Raw genomic sequence first — 20,283 nt, forward strand, 5'->3', positions numbered from 1 at the left:
TCCAAGCGCGCGGCCTCTCCCGAGCGCGCCTCCCTCCCGTCCCCGAGCGCGCCGCCTCTCCCGAGCGCCCCCCACCCCACCCCCGAGCGCGCGGCCTCTCCAAGCGCGCGGCCTCTCCCGAGCGCGCCTCCCTCCCGTCCCCGAGCGCGCGGCCTCTCCCGAGCGCGCCTCCCTCCCGTCCCCGAGCGCGCGGCCTCTCCCGAGCGCCCCCCACCCCACCCCCGAGCGCGCGGCCTCTCCAAGCGCGCGGCCTCTCCCGAGCGCGCCTCCCTCCCGTCCCCGAGCGCGCCGCTTCTCCCGAGCGCGCGGGCTCCCGCGGTCCGGTCCGGCGCGGCGCATGCGCAGGCCGGCGCCTCCCCGGGCGGGGCGGGGCCGGCGCGGGGCGGGCGCGGGGCGGGGCGAGGGCGCTCGCGCAGCCGCCCGGGACCGGAGCGGGCTCGGCCGCTGCTGCAGCGCTCGGCGCCGGGGCCCGCCGGAGCCGGGACGAGCATGTGCCGCGGCTCTCGGGCGGCGGCGGCGGCTCCTCGGCGGCGGCAGCGACAGCGGCCGCCATGGCCAAAGCCGGCGCGGAGCTCACCCGCGAGCTGCAAGGTACGGACGAGGTCGCCCTGGCGTCCGGGACGCGCCGTCCGGGAGCCCCCCTCGGACCCGGGGCTCTGCCTCCCGCCCCTCCGGCGCCCCGCCCCGCCCCGCCCGGCCCGCTCCCGGGGACCGGCGCGGCGCCCCCGGCTCCCCTCGGGAGTCCCGGCGTCCACCCCGGCCGGGCGGGGCCGGGCCGGGCCGCCGCGCACGGGGAGCTGCCCCTGGTCCTGACCGCGCTCTCCCCTCCCTCCGCTCCGCCCCGCCCGGCCCCGGAGCCCCCGGGGCGGGGGGTCGGGGGGGGGGGGAGCCGAGCCGAGGCCCGGACGGAGGGCAGCCCCGCGGCGGCTCCTTCCCCGGCCCGCACCCCGGCCTGCCCCCTTCCCCTTCCCCTTCCCGGCCCGCCGCCCGCACCCCCAGGCCTCGGAGCCGGCCCCTCCCCGCGGCGCGGCCACAGCCCCGACCCCGCGGAGGGGGGCGGCGGGGAGCCGGCGCTCAAGGGTGCCCAGCCATGCGGCACTCGGGCGATTCCCACACCTGCACGCGCGCAGGACACGGGCGTGAGGCGCGTGTGGACGCGGCGGCGTTAGACGCTGCACTCCCCGGCACACACGCAGCTGCAGGGTACCCGGGAGGCATCGCCAGCAGATGGACGTGGAGCTCATTGTAACAGAAACCCTTCCCCTGCTCCCCAGACCCCCCCCCCCCGCTCCACACACCCCTCCTACCCCCCCCACACAGGAGCTGTCTGGCACTATGCTCCTTTCACAGCCAAAGCCAGCACGTTCATTCACACTTCTCCATCAACACCAGTGCCACGCGCAGGCTCTTGGCATCCTCATAGTAAAGGCAGACTCACACCCAGGACACTGAGCCCACAGTCGGGGGACACTCCTACACGCTACACACTGACTCACTGTGTACACGCTGGTGGCTGTTGTAGCGCATGGGCTGGGAAATCCTTTACACCTCCAAGTGTAAGACACCCTCCCCTAGACAGTGCCACTCCGCAACTGTCCTTTGACTCGGGGCCCTCAGGAAGCCGAGTTCTCTCTATTCAGAAAGTCTGTCCTGTACCTCTTCAGCCCTACTTTCCCCCGCCCACCCTTCCTCTAACTTGGAGCCTCCTGGGGAAGGGGGTGGCCGGGGAAAGGGCAGCTGATCGGGGACCCGCCTGCCCGCAGACAGCATCCGGAGGTGCCTGAGCCAGGGAGCCGTTCTCCAACAACACCGTGTGAAGCTGGAGACCAAACCCAAGAAGTTTGAGGACCGAGTGCTGGTGAGGGGGCTGGTGTGGGGGAGAGGGTGTCGGTGGGGAGAGCCCCTGGGCTCCAGGGAGGTGGGCAGAAGAAATGGGGGGGGGGCGTCCAGGATCTGAGGCCGGGGCAGGAGAGAGGAGGCACGCCAGCCAAAGCCAGGTCCCCGCGCCATACTTGGGGGGACTGAAAGAGGGCAAGGGCACCGGGGCTGGACTGCCGCGACCTCCCTTTGCTCTCCTCCTCAGGCCCTGACCTCCTGGCGCCTCCACCTCTTCCCCCTTAAAGTTCCTGCCAAGGTGAGTCGGACTGAGGAACGGGAGGATCCCTGGCGTGCCCCCCCCCCCCGTCTCCTCCCTGGCGTGTCCCCGTCTCCTCCCTGGCGTGCCCCCCTCGCCGCGCCCTCACCAGCTCCGCGTCTCCCCCCCTCCAGGTGGAGAGCTCCTTCAATGTCCTGGAGATCCGTGCCTTCAACACGCTCAGTCAGAACCAGGTGAGCGAGCGCGGGGCCGGCTGGAGGGGAGGGGCGCCCGCCACGCCGCCCGGTCCCGGCTGGAGGGGAGCGGCGCCTCTGAGCTGCCCGGTTCTCCCCTCCCCCGCCCCCCAGGTCTTGGTGGAGACGGAGCGTGGCGTGGTGAGCATGCGGCTGCCGTCAGCTGAGAGTGTGGACCAGGTGACGCGGCACGTGAGCTCTGCCCTCTCCAAGGTCTGCCCCGGCCCGGGGTGAGTGGCAGACTAGGGTCTCCCCAGGGACGACCGTCCCTGTCCCCGGGCACAGGAAGCAGTGTGTCTCCTCCTGCTCTTTTCTGGAGACCTTCTAGGTCCCTAGAAATAACGGGGGAAGAGTTGAACACCTCTTGCCACCCATCTCTCGGGTGATTTGTGCATCCTCCCAGGTGTTTGATCCGGCGTGGGAATGCAGACACCCCAGAGGGGCCCCGAGACACGTCCCCCAACTCTGAGACTTCCACATCTACCACTCACAGTGTGTGTGGTGAGCAGGGGTAGACCTAAGGAAGGTGGGCCATTGCCCCACGCGGCCCTGTGCGGGGGCGGGGGGGCCACACCGCCCTCGGGTCTCAGGCAGTGCATGGATAACAGGGCCCTAGGGGGCGGCGTAGGCCGTGACCCGCCCGTGCCTTGAATCCCAAGCCTCCTTCGCGAAGCCAACCTGCCTGCCCCACAGGTGGCTTCTCCGAGACCTACGCCGCCCTGTGCGACTACAACGGGCTGCACTGTCGGGAGGAGGTGCAGTGGGTATGTTGGGCTGGGGGGGGTGGCGGGGAGGGCGGGGACCCGGGGGCGGTGGGCGGGAAAGGAAGGGGAGGGGGCACGAGCCCGTCGCATCTCTCCAAGGACGTGGACACCATCTACCACGCTGAGGACAACCGCGAGTTCAATCTTATGGACTTCAGCCACCTCGAGAGCCGGTAAACACGCTGGGCACGCTCGGCCCTGCGGCCCCCAGCCTCAGCCCGACCCCGGCGCCTCCCAACCTCCCCCTCGAGGTCCCGCCCACGGCCCACCTCACCCCCCCCCCCCCGCCACGTGGCCTGCCCCAGCCCGGTCAGCCCATCCCTGCTCCCTTACTTCCTGTCCCAGCTCCCTGCTTTCCACTTCCTGTCCCCTTCACCATCCCCACAGAGACCTGGCCCTCATGGTAGCGGCCCTGGCCTACAACCAGTGGTTCACCAAACTGTACTGCAAAGACCTGCGGCTGGTGAGAAGGGGGAGGGGCTGGGGGCGGGCGGAGCAGGGGCCTCCCTGGCTCCTGACCGCGGGACCCCCGTGTCCTCAGGGCTCAGAAGTGCTAGAACAGGTGCTACATACCCTGAGCAAGTCGGGGAGCCTGGAAGAGCTCGTGCTGGAGAACGCCGGACTGAAGACGTGAGGCCGGCCCCCGCTGTGGGCAGGGGCGCCCCCTTCGCGGAGCGTGTGGCCGGGGGGTTCTAGAACGTCAGCGCGTGCCGTGGGTCCCCGAACTTGGTCATCTAGTCCCTCTCTCTAGAGAGGAGGCTGAGGGCCGGTAGTCGAGCCAGGCTCACGCCTCAGCTCCGCGGTGGCCCCGCGCCCCGGCCGCTCTCCACTCCCCCCAGCGCCCCGCCCCTCCTGCCGTCCACGGTCTGGGGCGGCTGCATGCTGGGCTGGGTCTCGGCACCCCTTCCCAGCGACGGCAGAGAGGTGGCCCGGCCTGGCAGCCCCCGAACCCCTCACCCACCGTGAGGGCCCCGGGCCCCGCCGCCCCAGCCGGGCAGGCAGAGAGAAAAGCAAGGGAAGGCCAGGGGCCGGGCCCGGGGCTGCGCTCAGGACAAACCCTTCCTCCCCTTCCCTGAAGGGACTTTGTGCAGAAGCTGGCCGGGGTGTTTGGGGAGAACGGGAGCTGTGTGCTGCACGCCCTCACTCTGTCCCACAACCCCGTCGAGGACAAGGGTGAGCCCCGGCCGGAACCCGTCCCCAGCGCCTCCATCCGCCGCCCCCCGGCCTGCGCCCCACTTGAACCCTCCCCTCGTGGGCGCCCCGTCCCCAGCGCAGCCGCTCACTGGCCTGTCCGCGCCGCTCCTCAGGTTTCCTCAGTCTGAGCCAGCAGCTCCTCTGCTTCCCCACCGGCCTCACCAAGCTCTGCCTGGCCAAGACGGCCATCTCCCCTCGAGGTACTCACACCAGCACCCCCGACCTCCGGCCCGCGCCCCTCGGGGCCCGCACACACCGCGCCCGCAGTCCAGGGGAGGATCCCATGCGGAGGGGAAGAGGGGGGCCGCGGCTCACCCAGCCCAGTGCCCGCTGTGCTTAGGGCTCCAGGCGCTGGGCCAAACCTTCGGAGCCAACCCAGCCTTCGCCAGCTCCCTCCGGTACCTGGACCTGAGCAAGAACCCCGGGCTGCTCGCCACCGACGAGGCCAGCGTGAGTCCCTGGACGCAGCCCCTTTCCCACGCGGGCCCTGGAGTCTCCCCCCCCCTTAGGGGTGTGGAGACCCTGCCACCCCCTCTGCTAGCGGATTGCTCGTCCTCCCTCCAGGCCCTCTACAGCTTCCTGGCCCAGCCCAATGCCTTGGTGCATCTGGACCTCTCGGGGACGGACTGTGCGGTTGACTTGGTGAGGGGTTAGTGAGGGCAGGAGCCAGGCCGAAGCTCGAGGGGGCGCGGGTGGGCTCCCTCAGCCCCCCGCCCGCAGGGGGCAGGGGCGCGGAGCTTGGGATGGGCGCGGGTTTGGCCACCCTAGCTCGTGCCCGACGCGAGGTGAAGGGGACCCTAAAGGCCGGGCCTCAGGGCACCTCCCGCTCTGCCACTCGGCACAGCGCCGCCCCCACGGGCGGGAACGGGTGCGTCCCCTCGGCTCGAGCCGGGACGCCCCCCGCTGTAGATCCACACTGCCCGAGCGCTGCCCCTGTGGCGGCCAGGCACGGGGTGGACGCCCCTCCACCCAGGAGAACCGGAGGCTCCACCGAGTCCGCGGCTCTCGCAGAGGGAGGGAGAGGAGGGCGTTTGGCCCCCACCTTGCCAGCCCCTCCGACGCCCACCGTGTCTCCCCACAGCTTCTGGGTGCCCTCCTCCACGGCTGCTGCGCCCACCTCACCTACCTCAACCTGGCTCGCAACAGCTGCTCCCACAGGTGAGGCGGGAGGGGCGGGGCCCGTGCCGGCCACTCCCCCCACCGGAGGGGCGGGGCACTGCTGGCCACTCCCCCCACCGGAGGGGCGGGGCACGGCTGGCCACTCCCCCCACTGGAGGGGCGGGGCCCGTGCCGGCCACTCCCCCCACTGGAGGGGTGGGGCACGGCTGGCCCCTCCCCCCGCAGGAGGGGCGGGCCCCGTGCTGGCCACTCCCCTCCCACAGGCGGGAGGGGCGGGGCCCGTGCCGGCCACTCCGCCCACCGGAGGGGCGGGGCACGGCTGGCCACTCCCCCCACTGGAGGGGCGGGGCCCGTGCCGGCCACTCCCCCCCACCAGAGGGGCGGGGCACGGCTGGCCACTCCCCCACAGGAGGGGCGGGCCCCGTGCCGGCCACTCCCCCACAGGAGGGGCGGGCCCCGTGCTGGCCACGCCCTCCCACAGGAGGGGCGGGCCCCGTGCTGGCCACGCCCTCCCACAGGCGGGGCGGGGCCCTGCTGGCCACGCCCTCCCATAGTTGGGACGGGAGGGGCGGGGAGGGGCGGGGAGGGACGGGGCGCGAGGTGGCCACCCCCATCCACCCCCCACGCTGACCTCGGGGATCTCCACAGGAAAGGCCGGGAGGCCCCGCCGGCCTTCAAGCAGTTCTTCAGCAGCGCCTACACCTTGAGCCACGTCAGCCTGTCCTCCACGCGGCTGCCCCTGGAGGCCCTGAGGTCGGGTGGGTGCAGGGTTGGGGGCGCCCGGGGCGCCGCGGGGGCCGGGGCGGGGCCTCACGCGCGGTGTGTGCCCGCCCGCCCCGCAGGGCGCTGCTGCAGGGCCTCTCCCTCAACAGCCACCTCAGCGACCTGCACCTGGACCTCAGCAGCTGCGAAGTGAGCTCCGGGCGCCGCCCCCCGCCCGCCCCGGGCCCCTGGCCGCCCCCGGCCCCTGGCCGCCCCCGCCTCCCGCCCACCCCCACCCCCCCCACACACCCCTCGGCCCAGGCCGCCCTCCCTCCCCCTGAGGGGCCTTCACGTTGAGATCCGGGCTCTCGGGCCGAGCTTTAGCTGCGAGTCGCCCGGCCGCCAGCAGAGGGCGGCAGCAGGCCGTCTGGCTGGCTGGAGGTGACAGGGCCTCCGCGATTTGACACCCGAGCCCCGGTGTGACCTTGAGATCGGGGTTGGAAATGCCCAGCCCGCGCCCTCCGTTTACCCCGGTCCCCCCCCCACCCCTGTCCCTGCAGCTCCGCTCGGCAGGGGCGCAGGCCCTGCAGGAGCAGCTGGGGACCGTGACTTGTGTGGGCAGCCTGGATCTGTCGGACAACGGTGAGTGGGGGCAGCCCCTGGAACGTGGGGAAGAAGCCCTGAGGAGATGGTGTGAAGTCTCAGGCCTCGAGGCCCGGATGTTCCCATTTCCTGACCAGGGTTCGACTCCGACCTCCTGACCCTGGTGCCCGCGCTGGGCAAGAACAAGTCCCTCAAGCACCTGTTTCTGGGCAAGAACTTCAATGTCAAGGCCAAGTGAGCAACCCTCCCCCCACTTCACAGACCGTCACCCTATCAACCAATCATTCACCCGTCCTACCAGCTCCGTGTGTTACACACACACACACACGCACACAGTTCACAGACCGTCACCCTGTCAACCAATCATTCACCCGTCCTACCGGCTCCCTGTATTACACACACACACACAGTTCACAGACCGTCACCCTGTCAACCAATCATTCACCCGTCCTACCGGCTCCGTGTGTTACACACACACACACACACAGTTCACAGACCGTCGCCCTATCAACCAATCATTCACCCGTCCTACCAGCTCCGTGTGTTACACACACACACACTTCACAGACCGTCACCCTATCAACCAATCATTCACCCGTCCTACTGGCTCCCTGTATTACACACACACGCGCACACACACACTTCACACACCATTGCCCTATCATTCATCCATCCTACGGCTCCCTGTATTACACACGCACACACACACACACTTCACAGACCGTCACCCTATCAACCAATCATTCATCCATCCTACCAGCTCACTGTATTACACACACAGACTTCACAGACCGTCGCCCTATCAATCATTCATCCATCCTACTGGCTCCCTGTACTACACACACACACACACACACACACACACACACACACACACTTCACAGACCATCGCCCTATCAATCATTCATCCATCCTACTGGCTCCCTGTATTACACACACACTTCACAGACTGTCATCTTGTCAATCATTCACCCACCCTATTGGCTCACTGTGATGTATACACACACGCACACACACGCAGGCACACACACATCACAGACTGTCACCCCATCGTTCATCCATCCTACACACTCACTGTCTCGCCTCTGACCACCTTTCCCAAAGCATTGCCCCTCTCCCCTCTCCCCTCCCCGCTCCTGCTCTAAGCCTCCCCCTCTCCTCCCCCTCCCCCTCCCTCCCTCCTCACAGGACCCTGGAGGAGATCCTCCACAAGCTGGTGCAGATGATCCAGGAGGAGGACTGTGTGAGTGTTGGCCTGGGAAGGGCTGGCCGGTGGGGTGGGTGGGGAGGGGGAGGGGGAGGGTGCCCTGGGGAAGGGCTGGCCGGCCCTGAGGGGGGGAGGGGGCTACACCCACCCACCCCCACGCAGTCCCTGCAGTCCCTGTCTGTGGCCGACTCCCGGCTGAAGCTGCGCACCAGCATCCTCATCAACGCCCTGGGCAGCAACACGTGCCTGGCCAAGGTGGACCTGAGCGGCAACGGCATGGAGGACATCGGGGCCAAGATGCTGTCCAAGGCCCTGCAGATAAACTCCTCCCTCCGGTGAGGCCCGGCCCGGCCCACGCGCGTCACCCTCATTGCCCGGGGAAGGGGGGGGTCCCCCGAGGGCTGCCTCCCCAGCCCCGCGGCAGACTGGCCCTCACCTTCCAGAACCATCCTGTGGGACCGGAACAACACCTCCGCCCTGGGCTTCCTGGACGTCGCCAGGGCTCTGGAGAGGTGAGCGGAGCCAGGCCCGGCCCTGGCCGGGGGCGCAGGCCTGTGCGGAGGGGGCACGGGGGGGCGGGCCGGGCCTGGCCCCCTCCGCCCCGCCCAGCCGCGCTCCTGCGCCCACAGCAACCACACGCTGCGCTTCATGTCCTTCCCGGTGAGCGACATCTCGCAGGCCTACCGCAGCGCGCCCGAGCGCACCGAGGACGTCTGGCAGAAGGTAGAGGGCGGGCGAGGGGCCGAGGGCCGAGGGCAGCCGCCCCCCCCCCCCCCGCCAGGCCCGGCCCACCCGCTCCCTCGTCCCCAGATCCAGTGGTGCCTGGTGCGCAACAACCACTCGCAGACGTGCCCCCAGGAGCAGGCGTTCCGGCTGCAGCAGGGCCTGGTGACCAGCAGCGCCGAGCAAGTAAACGTCGCCCTCCGGGCCGCGGCGGAGCCCCCCGGGGTGGGGGGGGGGGCCCCGGGGAGGGGCCAGGTGACCCGAGGGCGCCCTGACGCCCCCCGCCCTGGGCTCCAGATGCTGCAGCGGCTGTGCGGGCGCGTGCAGGAGGAGGTGCGCGCCCTGCGGCTGTGCCCGCTGGAGCCCGTGCAGGACGAGCTGCTCTACGCGCGGGACCTCATCAAGGACGCCAAGAACTCACGGGCGGTGAGCGCCCGCCCCGCCGAGCCCCGGGAGGCCCCCCCGGCCAGCTCGGGGCAGCCCCGCCCCGTGCGTCCCTGGAACCCAGCCCCGACGCCGACCCTTCCCTTCCCAGCTGTTTCCCAGCCTCTACGAGCTGGGCCACGTGCTGGCCAACGACGGGCCGGTGCGACAGAGGCTTGAGTCCGTGGCCAGCGAGGTGTCCAAGGCGGTGGACAAAGAGCTGCAGGCAAGTCCCGGGGGAGAGAGGGGGCCAGGGCCGGAGCCCAGTGCCGGCCCAAGTCCTGAGCCACGAGCCGCAGCGGGAGCAGGGAGGTGGTTGGGGGCCACGAAGGACGTGCGCAGAGCCGAGACAACCCATACCCCCCCCCCCCCGCCCCGCCAGGGCACTGCAAAAACAGTTGTGGTTCTGACTTCAGCCTTGAACCCTGAGCCCTGAGCTCCCTCCCGTCTCTGGCTCCCGGTCCCTGGGCCGATCCTCCTTTCTGGGGTCTGTGGTAGGGTGGGAGGCGCGCTGGCCCCCGAGGTGGGCAAGCCTGAGGGCCCCTGGGTTTCACCACGGGGGGCTGAGGCCCTCTTCTGCTGCGGGGTCAGTCCTGAGCGGATCCCTCCCCCCCCAAACCCCGCACCAGGTGATCCTGGAGTCCATGGTCAGCCTGACGCAGGAGCTGTGTCCGGTGGCCATGCGGGTGGCCGAGGGGCACAACAAGATGCTGAGCAACGTGGCCGAGCGCGTCACCGTGCCCCGCAACTTCATCCGAGGGGCGCTGCTGGAGCAGGCCGGGCAGGACATCCAGAACAAGCTGGAGTGAGTCGGAGGGGGGCCGGGGAGCCACCGGCAGTGAGTAATAAACTCCACGACACGGGGTGCGTCCGGGCCCGGCGCAGCCTGGCTCACGCACGCCCGCACTGGCCCTTTCCCTAAAAGCCCGGGCGCCGCGCTTTGCTGCAGAAACCAGCTAGGGGCACACGCGCGTGCCCCACCCTACACGCCCGGCTGTGCGTGTGGGCAAAGCAAAGCATGAGCCGGGTGCACAGATAGGCTCTCTCCCTTGCCCCCCGAGTTCCTCCAGCCCAAAGCAAAGGAAATGTGGGGCCCCTGCCGCGATGGGGGCAGCCAGGCTTGAGCTGGCTTCCTTCTGATCAGCACCTCGGGGTGCCTAGAGCGCCCACTGGGCTCCCCGCCCGGCTGCTCCCCTCCGCTCCTCCCCTCCGCTCCTCCCCTTCCTGGAATCTGTGCGTGGGCCGGGGGTGCGGCGGCCCTCAGCTGCCCCCGCAGCGGCCACGCTGCCCCTTCCCTCACCCCCGGGCACCCGAGCCCAGGAGGGCGGCGGCCGCGCCCCCGGCGGGCTGGCTGAGGGCCCGGCTCTTGCCCACAGCGAGGTGAAGCTGTCGGTCGTCACCTACCTGACCAACTCCATCGTGGATGAGATCCTGCAGGAGCTGTACCACTCGCACAAGAGCCTGGTGAGCCATCGGGCCCCGGGGGGGGGGCGGGGGGGCGGGGGGGGGCTCGGCGCGCCCCTCACACCAGAGCCGCCCCTCCCGCTCCCGAGCACCGGGAAAGCCAGCGCGTCCCCTGGAACCCCGCCCGCGCCCTGCCCGTCCTTCCGCACGCAGGCTCGCCACCTCACCCAGCTGAGGACGCTGTCAGACGCCCCCGGGGGACCGGGCCAGGGGCAGGATCCGTCCTCCCGAGGCCGAGGCCGGAACCACGACCACGAGGAGACCACCGATGACGAGCTGGGGACCAACATCGTGAGCGCCCCTCGTCATCGGGGGCCCGTCCCCGAGCGCGCGCCCCGCGGTCCCCCCCACGCCCCCGGACTCCTCTCTCTACCCCGCTTGGCTCGACTTCCCTCCGCCCCAGTCCACCCAGCCGCCCCCTGGCTTCAGTGCCCCAGCCGTGGAGGCGGGACAGGGCGAGGGCGAGGGAGAGGCAGGGTGGACGTGAGGGGAAAGCCGGGGGTCCTCCGTGAGCAGTGGGGGGGCTCCAGGTGAGCCCCGGCCCTGCTCTTCCTCTCCGTTTCTGCAGGACACCATGGCCATCAAAAAGCAGAAGCGATGCAGGAAGATCCGGCCCGTGTCCGCTTTCATCAGTGAGTCCCCAGCCTCGGCTCCGACGGCTCCGAGGCTCACCCGTCCCTCTGCCTTTGTCTTTTTTTGCCAGTCCTGGGGCTTGAACTCGGGGCCTGAGCACTGCCCCTGGCTTCCTTTTGCTCAAGGCCAGCACTCTCCCTCTTGGGCCACAGCGCCCCTTCCCTGTTTACGTGGTGCTGAGGAATGGAACCCAGGGCTTCCTGGGTGCTCGGCTGGGCGAGCCCTCGGTGCTAAGCCACATCCTCCCCCCCCCCCCGTGCTTTGCTTTAACCCTGTCTTTTTTCTCTGCCTCTCCATCCTGTTGTTGTTTGGCGCCTGTCACGGTGCCACAGGCGGCAGCCCTCAGGACATGGAGCCGCAGCTGAGCGGCCTGGGCGTCCCCCCGGGCTGGTTCTCGGGCCTCGGCGGCAGCCAGGCCACGGCCGGCGGCTCCTGGGAAGGCCTGTCCGAGCTGCCCACTCACGGCTATAAACTGAGGCACCAAACGCAGGGGAGGCCCCGGCCCCCCAGGACCACCCCCCCCGGGACCCGGCCGGCCCGCAGTGAGTCCCGGAAGCCCTGCATGAGAGCCAACCTTCCTTAGCCGTGCCAGAACTAGGAGTTCTCGTTCTAAGGACCCAAATGCCAAGCACACTAGATCCAGCAAGTTGATGAGATGCCAGGCAAGCCATCCAACAGCTGCGGGGCCATCCGCTTGCATGAGAGCTGAGCCTTGTTAGAAATAAGAACTTCCAGGCTGGGAATGTGGCCTAGCGGTAGAGTGCTCGCCTCGTATGCATGAAGCCCTGGGTTCGATTCCCCAGCACCACATATACAGAAAAAAGCCGGAAGTGGCGCTGTGGCTCAAGCGGCAGAGTGCTAGCCTTGAGCGGGAAGAAGCCAGGGACAGTGCTCAGGCCCTGAGTCCAAGCCCCAGGACTGGCCAAAAAAACAAAACAAAGAAATAAGAACTTTCTGTCCAGTCAGACTAGGTACACCTGTAATCCCATCTACTCTGGGAGCTGAGGCAGGAGGATTGCGTAAGCCCACGAGGACACCCCCCCCTCAAAGGGAGGGAGAGAGGGAGGGAGGACGGAAGGACTGCCACACAGAGACTCATACTTGGATTTGAACTCAGAGCTTCAGACCCTCACCCAGCTTTTTCCACTCATGGCTTGCACTCTGCCACTTAGGACTCTCTCCGATGCACCTGCCCAGGCTGGCCTGGGCCCCCTAGTCCCGATTGCAGTCTCCTGGGTATCTGGGATTGGAGGTGTAAGCCCCCGGGCCCCGCCGGCAGCGGCTTCCCGATTTGGGTGAAGGGGACTCCAGGCGCCACCGAGCTTAGCCGATGCCCTGTTGGACTGAAGTCCGAGTGTCCGTGGGATTAGGTGCGAAGGAGAAAGCCTCACAGGAAGTCACAGGACCCCCTCCCCGCAGGCCCCCCTGCCCGGCGCGCGGCAGGGGAACGGCACGGCCACCCGCCTGGACGAGGGGCTGGAGGACTTCTTCAGCCGAAGAGTCATGGATGAAAGTTCCAGGTGGGGCCCCTGAGCCCGCTCCCAGTGTCACCACGCCCCAGGCCCCGCGGAGGGGTGCGCCCGTGTTCCCCGCCTCCCGGGAACTCTCCAGACGCGTCCCCAGCCCGTGTCTCAGGGACATTCCCCCCACAGTTCCTGTCAGGCCCTTAGCTCCATGGCTTCCAAATCTCTTCGGGATGGCTGGACACGAGGAAGGCGGCATGGGCCAGGGGCGTGGGGGTGGACACGGCAAGGGTAGCAGGCGGGGGGGGGGGGGCAGGTTGTCGACTGGCGACGGGAGAGGCCTGGAGGGCGGTGGTCCTTGTCGGGTCCCGCGCCGGCACCCGAGGGCCTGCTGTGGAAGGGCTCAGCCACTGGAGGGGCTGAGACAGGGGTGGGAACGGAGGGGATCTGGAAAGACAGAGTCCTCCTGGAGAAAGAAGCTGCTGGAAGCTCGTGACCGGGGGGTGGGAAGACCCCCTGATCCAAGAATCAGCAAGCGGGAGGAAGCGGGTGATGGTGAGGTGCAGGTACACGCCAGGAGCCCGCCCCCCCACGGCCGATGATGCGGGTGCCGGCCGCGTGCACCTACCACTCGCCCCCCTCCCCCCCCCCCCGCAGCTACCCTCGGACGCTGAGGACCGTGCGGCCCGGCCTCGCGGAGCCCCCGCTGCCCCCGCTCCAGAAGAAGAGGCGGCGAGGCCTGTTCCACTTCCGCCGGCCACGGAGCTTCAAAGGCGACCGGGGGGCCGGGGTCCCCCACCGCCGGACTCCTCCTCCCTCCACCCCCCCCTCCGCCCCCGACTCAGGAGAGCCCGCCCAGCCCGGACCCCCCGAGCCTCGGCAACAACTCCTCTCCCTGCTGGAGCCCCGAGGACGAGAGCGCCCTCCTGCCCGGGCTGGGCGGCAGCAGGGGGCCTTCCTTCCGCAGGAAGGCGGTACGTGAGGGCACCGCGGGCCCCCTTCTCCCGCCCCACCCGGGGCCCACCCCCGCCTCCACGGGAGAATCGCAGACCCCCGCCTTCGGGGCGCTCGCCCCCGGTCAGTCTAGAACCCCACGGTGCACAGCGTGCTGGCGCCCGGGCCTCCCCGCCGCTCGCCGCTGCCCGGGGGCCACTGGCAACCAGGCGCCTCGTTCCAGGCCGCCGAGGGGACCGAGCCCGGGGAGGGGGGCCCGGCGCCTGGGACCGCACAGCCGCCCAGAGCCCCCGGCGTGGCCCTTCCCGGCCTAGGAAGGGCCAAGGGCTGGAGCTTCGACGGAAAAAGAGAGGTGAGGGGAGGGGAGTCCGGGCGGGCGGGCGGGCGGGTGGGCGGAAGCCCCGCGGGCCGCGCTGTGGGCCCCGCGCCTCTCCCTGCGCCTGGAGCCCCGGCCTCAGCCGCGTCCGCTGCCCCCCCCCCCCCCCCCCCCCGGCCCCGCCGCTGCTGCCCCGGCAGGGAGCACGCAGCCGCCGCCCGACGCCGCTGCCCGCGTGCCACACAGACCGCTGGAGCACGGCCGTCGCCGCGTGGCCTTTGCCTCCTCCGTGTGCTACCTGAGTTATTATCATTCACACAAATTCTTACTTACACTTGCTCATCCTTTGAAACTTAGCGTGAGCCCAAGCATTACGCTTCTTTAAAACCACGGGCTTTTTGTGAGCAACGTTTATTTTTCCTACTACTTGTAAAATAAATACCTCCCTGTAATAAGGCTGAGATCTGAGGAGCACAATGTGAACCCAGCCCGGGCAGAAAACTCCATGAGACATTTATCTCCAGTGAAACGTTTCCAAAAAGTACAAAGATAAAACGGCCAACTGCTGGAATCCTAGCTACTCAGGAGGAGGCTGAGATCGGAAGACCGAGGTTCAAGGCCAGCCTGGGCAAGAACGCTAATGAGACTCTTATCTCTAATTAACCAGTAAAAAAAAAAAAAAAAGCCAGAAATGGAGCTGTGCTTCAAGTGATAGAGTGCTCACGTAAAAGCTCAGGGATAACCCCCATGTCCCTGAGTTCAAGCCCCAGGACAGCAGTGGGAGGGGGACCTGTGCTGCAAATGATAAAGCACCAGACTTGGGCAAAAATAGCTAAGGGACGGTGCTCAGAGACTCAGTTCAAGCCCAGTACTGGCACCAGATCGCTAGGTGATAGGTAGGTAGGTGGGTAGGTAGACAGACAGACAGACAGATAGATGGATAGATGAGCAAATAGCATGTTCACGCGTGTAAGCTATTTCTCACGCCCCTGGGGTGGTATAGATGCCACTCTTTCAAAACCATGGTCCTCATACCTAGGAACTAGTAACATGCCAGTGACACAAGACGCTAAGTAGAAAGCCCTTGGCAGCTGCAGAGCCTTGCGAGGACTTTCCTCCTGACCTGACAGCCGTCCTTGCAGGGCCCGGGCCCAGACCTGGAGGACAGCACCCAGGCTTGGCAGAGGCGGCGCTCCTCGGACGACGCAGGTGAGAACGCTCCTCCGGCCCCTCTCTCCCGGGCCGCCCCGCGGTCACCTTTCCTCTCCTCCCTCCCACGCTCACACCCCCTCCCCCCTGCAGGGCCCGGAGCCTGGAAGCCCCCTCCGCCACCCCAGAGCACCAAGCCCAGCTTCAGCACCATGCGCCGGGCCGAGGCCACGTGGCACATCGGTACGGGGAGCCCTGCGGAAGGTTCGGGTGCGCCCGGGTTCCCAGAGAAACCGAAGCCGTCGCCCCCGCCCTGGGGGCTTGCCGGCCGGGGGCCGATGCGGTGGAGATCCACCTGTCCAGACGGGAAGTTCCGCAGGGCAAAAGCGGGCTCGCGAGGGCTGGCGAGCGGGAGGACGGGTCCTGGCGGGTCCTGGCAGGTGCTACCCCGGCTCGCCGCCTGCCCCGCGGAGAAGCAGGCCTTCCCTCCGCCGGGAAAGCCCGACCCCGCACCTGACGCCCAAGGGGTGAGGCGGCCCCGCCAGGCAGCGCGGAGACGCCAGGGCCGCTTCCGCTCCCGGCCTCTGCAAGCGGGAGACGCCAGGGCCGCTTCCGCTCCCGGCCTCTGCAAGCGGGAAGCCGCCCCGACGGAGCCTGCGCGAGCCCTGCTCAGCAGCCCAGAGCCTCCCACGGGCCACTTTCTTGTGTCATGACTAGGGGGGGACGGGAGGAGGGTGGCCCTAGGCATGGGGCCCTGGCCGCTGAGGGGTTCAGATGAAGCCGGTCACCGAAGTTCCCAAAGGCCTGGACTATGACACCCACAGAGTCTGACCGGGACAATCTCCCCGCAACGCACACACGCGTGCACGCGCGCGTGCACACACACACTAGGCCAAAGCATAGGACTGGACGGAGCTAGGAGGTGGGCAGGCAGCTCTGGCGGGGGCCCCTACCGCCCCTCTCCCCGTCCCAGGGCAGCGCCAGCCAGCCTGGGGCTCCCTAGTCCCTAGTCGCCCTCCCCCACCCCCCCCACGCACCAGGCCGAGTGTCCAGCGAAGGGCTTCACCCCTCCCTCGTGACCTGGGAGCGGCCAGGCGCCCCATGGACGCCCCGAGACGCGGACCCGGTTTCCTTCCGCCGTTCTCGTTGCTTCCGGCCACGCCGGGCTGCGGGCTTGGCCAAGCCCCGGGTGGGCGGCCGCCCCGTGTCCCGGCTCCTCCCCGCGGGACAGAAGGAACGACCGTAGGGCCACCCCACAAGGCCAGGAATGGGAGCCGCGGGGGCCGAGGGGGGCAAGGACGGGCGGGAGGGGGAGGAGGGGGGAGGGCCTGGCCTGCAGAGAACCGGGCAGGGGTTCTGCCATGATGCCCCTTCCGGTAGCTTCTGTCTCCTGTCCCCCAGCTGAAGAGAGCGCCCCCCACCACAGCTGCCCGAGCCCCAGCCCGGCCTCCCGGGAGGGAGAGGAGGAGGCGGAGCGGGCCCCGCTCCCCGACAGGACGGCGCCAGCGAGGAACGCCAAGGTGAAGGCCGGGGGGTGCGGGCGGGCGCGCCCCCAGAGCCGGGAGGCCCACCCACCCGCGTCTCCCCCCCTCTGCCAGCTGCAGGACCCCCCTCCGGCCCCGCGACCCCCCCAAGCCGGTGGCCGTCCCCAGGGGCCGGAAGGCCGCCCAGGTGCCCGGGAGCAGGGAGGACGCCCCCGGAGCCAGCCAGCCCCCGCCCGGGACGGGCCCGCAGGACCCCGAGGAGCCCGACGCCGCCGCAGGTCCGCCGGCCCGGCCCGGGAGCCCGGCGCCCGCACCGCACAGCAGCCCGGCCCGCCGGGCCCCCCTCATCTGCCAGCTTGGCCGTGGCTGTCATTTCAGGACCCCCCGACCCGGGCCGCCGGACAGCCCCCCTGAAGCCCAAGCGGACGCGCCGGGCACAGTCCTGCGACAAACTGGAGCCCGACAGAAGGCGGGCCCCCTGAGCTCGCAGGTGCGGGGGGGGGGGGGGAGGGAGGGGGGTCCCCTCGCCGGCCCCCTGAGCTCGCAGGTGCGGGGGGGGGGAGGGGAGGGAGGGGGGGTCCCCCTCGCGCCGGCCCCCTGAGCTCGCAGGTGCGGGGGGGGAGGGGAGGGAGGGGGGGTCCCCTCGCCGGCCCCCTGAGCTCGCAGGTGCGGGGGGGGGAGGGGGGGTCCCCTCGCCGGCCCCCTGAGCTCGCAGGTGCGGGGGGGGGTCCCCTCGCCGGCCCCCTGAGCTCACAGGTGCGGGGGGGGGAGGGGGGGTCCCCTCGCCGGCCCCCCTGAGCTCGCAGGTGTGGGGGGGGGAGGGAGGGGGGGTCCCCTCGCCGGCCCCCTGAGCTCGCAGGTGCGGGGGGGGGGAGGGAGGGGGGTCCGCTCGCCCCGCTGCGCCCCCCGCCCGCCCGTCGCGGAGCCCCACGCTAGGCGGCCGCTGTCCCTGCCGAGGACACAGGGCTCCCTGGACTTGAACCCACAGGAGCCGGCGAGCCGGGCACCGGCTGACGCCGCGGAGCGCCCTCCCCAGCCTTCAGCGACACGTGCCTCACCGGACTCGGCCCCCCGCCCGCCCCTGCTCCCCCCGGCCCCCGCCCGCCCCTGCTCCCCGGCCCCCGCCCCCCCCGGGGAGGCGGGGAGTGGCCCGCGGGGAGCCGTGCTCTGCACACAGCCTCGGGGCTGGGGCTCGCCTCCGCCCCACGAGGGGGGGTCTCCCCATTTGTATAGAATAAAAACAAACAAAACCACTGTCTGCCTGGGGTCTCTGCTGTCTCCCACAAACACTGCCACCAGCCCCCCCAACGCCTGCCCCCCATCCCCTGCTCCTAGCGCTGACCACTGGGGGGGGGGTACACGAGGGCCACACCCCAGGATAGGAACGGGGCTCCAACAGGGGATGGGGGGACCAGGGACCTGCTGAGGAAGGACAACCCGGAGGGCTCTAGCTTGGAAGACCAAGGGTTAAATCAGTCACCCCCCCCCCCCCCACCCGTCCCCAGCATCCTCAGCTGAACTGCCCGGGCTCTGAACCCCCTGATCAGGAGCACTTCCTTCTGAGGCGCCTTTCCCGACGCCCCCCCCCCTGTGCCCTGGCGCCCCCCACGGTGCCTTACGCAGCCCCGCCATCGTGCGTTTGTCACCCGTAGCTGTCCACCGTGTGAGCGTGTGTGGCATGGACACCTGCCTCCCCCAAGGGCAGAGGCTGTGCACGAGTCACCCGGGCCAGCCCTTTGGTGCCTGGCGCCCCGGGCATGGCGGAGGAGTCACCCGCCACCCTGACGGCGGAGGGACTGTGGCGATGTCCCCGTCGACGTCCCCGGGTGCTCATCCTAGGTCACCAGGTGCCCGGATAGCTCCGCGTGTGGCCGGCAGGCGACCGCCCGCTTCCCCCCGGCCCCACCGGGGAATGACTGACGTCTGCTTCCTTAGCTCCGCGCTGGCTCCGCCCCTCCCACCGGGATGGGACCAGATGGGGTGAGACTGGGGGGGGGGGCGGCGTTGGGTACACGGTGGCCCCAGGAAGACGCCTTGGCACTTGCCACCCCCCCCCCACCCCCACCCCCCCGAGCCTGGACAGCCTTAGCCGTTGTGCGCCCTTCCCGTAGCTCCCTGCAGAGAAGGGGACCAGGGAACCGGACGCCATTCCCAGAGCCAGGCTTTGAGAACGCACAGGAGCATCAACGCGCTGCTGTAGTCGGGGCTGGCGAGAGTGAGTGTGTGTGTGTGTGTGTGTGTGTGTGAGTGTGTGTGAGTGTGTGTGAGTGTGTGTGCGTGTGTGTGTGAGTGTGTGTGAGTGTGTGTGTGCGTGTGTGAGTGTGTGTGCGTGTGTGTGAGTGTGTGTGTGCGTGTGTGAGGAGTGTGTGTGTGTGCGTGTGTGAGTGTGTGTGTGTGCGTGTGTGAGTGTGTGTGCGTGTGTGAGTGTGTGTGTGTGTGCGTGTGTGAGTGTGTGTGTGCGTGTGAGTGTGTGTGTGCGTGTGTGAGTGTGTGTGTGTGAGTGTGTGTGCGTGTGTGAGTGTGTGTGTGTGTGCGTGTGTGAGTGTGTGTGTGCGTGTGTGACAAGCGCGGCCCCACGCCGAGGGGGTGCGGGTGCTGCCGGGCGGCACCCTGCTGGAGCCCGGGTGTGTCTGCCGCGCGTGGCACGGTCGCCGCCGCGGTGTCACCGAGTTCACGCGCCGGCGCCCGGCCGTGTGTCGGGCCGCGTGTGAGCCTGTGCGTCGCGGGCGCGCGTGTGGCCGTCAGCGTGGCTGTGTGCACGCGGCCGCGTGTGCGACTCCGGGGCGGTGCTGGCCGCGGGCGTGGCGTGGAGGGGGAGATCCGTGTCGCCGTGCCGGGGGGGGGGGGTCTCCCCCCCAGCCCCCCCAGCCCCCCCCGCCCGCCCGCCCTCCTCCTCCTCCCACTCTGTGGCTCGCTCTCAGGCGGTGGCCCTGCCCCTCCCGTTCTCCCCTCCCAGCCCGTCTGTGCGGGGGGGGGGGGGGGGGAGAAGCTGGTGCTGCAGCCCCCCCCCACCCCTCCCCATCCAGGCCCCATAAATAGCAGCAGAGCCGGAGCCGGCGCCGGCGCCAGCGGCTGGAGCGGCAGAGGGCTCGGGGCCAGGGCCGAGCGGGGAGGAAGGAGCCCCCCGACCGAGCTCAGGTGAGGCCCCCCGCCGGCGTCCGCCCGGGCCCCCCCGGCTCCATCTCCCCTCGCCCCCCAGGAGGGGCTTCCAGCCCTGCCCCAGCTCCTCCCCACCTCCGCCCCGCCCTGCCTGAGGGGAGCCACCAAAACGGGGAGACCTGTAGCTGCCCGAGAGACCCCCCACCTATCCAGAAAGGCACCCCCCCGGGGAGACCCTCCCTCACCTATCCAGAAAGGCACCCCCCCCCCCGGGAGACCCCTCCCTCACCTATCCAGAAAGGGCACCCCCCCCCCAAGCAGGTTAGTCCCAGGCGGTCACGCCCTCTCCAGATGCACCCAGGACCGAGGGGCAGACAGAGGGCGGGGCGCTCGGACCCCCCCCCCAGGGCACAGGAGGCAGAGCGGGGGACCCAGGAGCCTCGCCCTGAGATCTGGACAGGCAGAGATGGACGGCTGGGCAGCCGGCACTGGGCAGGGCACGGTGGCTGCTCCTGCCCCAGGCGGGGTACCACAGCTGGGGCGGGGGGGGGGGGGCGTGCATCCACAGGCAGCGCGGAGGGGGCCGTGGATCCCCAAACCCTGTCGCTAAGAGACAGTGCCGGTGCTGCGAGGCGCGTGGGAACCGGGGAGGCGGGGA

At 69.9% G+C, this 20,283-nt stretch overlaps 1 protein-coding gene across 1 annotated transcript; it reads left to right on the forward strand.

Annotated features, from left to right (window-relative positions):
* Positions 1-469: 469 nt before the first annotated feature.
* On the forward strand, positions 470-17,008 carry LOC125345041 (capping protein, Arp2/3 and myosin-I linker protein 3-like). Its single transcript, XM_048337293.1, is given in 42 exon segments — positions 470-591; positions 1,764-1,858; positions 2,084-2,134; positions 2,269-2,328; positions 2,443-2,558; positions 2,732-2,829; positions 3,022-3,092; positions 3,192-3,265; positions 3,480-3,555; positions 3,634-3,722; positions 4,171-4,265; positions 4,400-4,486; positions 4,627-4,736; positions 4,851-4,928; positions 5,368-5,444; positions 6,054-6,158; positions 6,248-6,317; positions 6,668-6,749; positions 6,848-6,944; positions 7,899-7,953; positions 8,080-8,252; positions 8,361-8,429; positions 8,547-8,640; positions 8,728-8,826; positions 8,938-9,066; positions 9,176-9,289; positions 9,693-9,868; positions 10,440-10,527; positions 10,681-10,818; positions 11,096-11,159; positions 11,493-11,677; positions 11,679-11,702; positions 12,580-12,680; positions 13,281-13,404; positions 13,406-13,597; positions 13,801-13,929; positions 15,036-15,102; positions 15,196-15,285; positions 16,444-16,562; positions 16,641-16,667; positions 16,669-16,804; positions 16,905-17,008. Coding segments are annotated over 42 exon segments (4,068 nt in total). The 5' UTR covers positions 470-551.
* The last annotated feature ends 3,275 nt before the right edge of the window (positions 17,009-20,283 follow it).

This window comes from Perognathus longimembris, unplaced genomic scaffold (assembly GCF_023159225.1).
Source record: "Perognathus longimembris pacificus isolate PPM17 unplaced genomic scaffold, ASM2315922v1 HiC_scaffold_5241, whole genome shotgun sequence".
NCBI classification, from domain to species: Eukaryota; Metazoa; Chordata; class Mammalia; order Rodentia; family Heteromyidae; genus Perognathus; species Perognathus longimembris.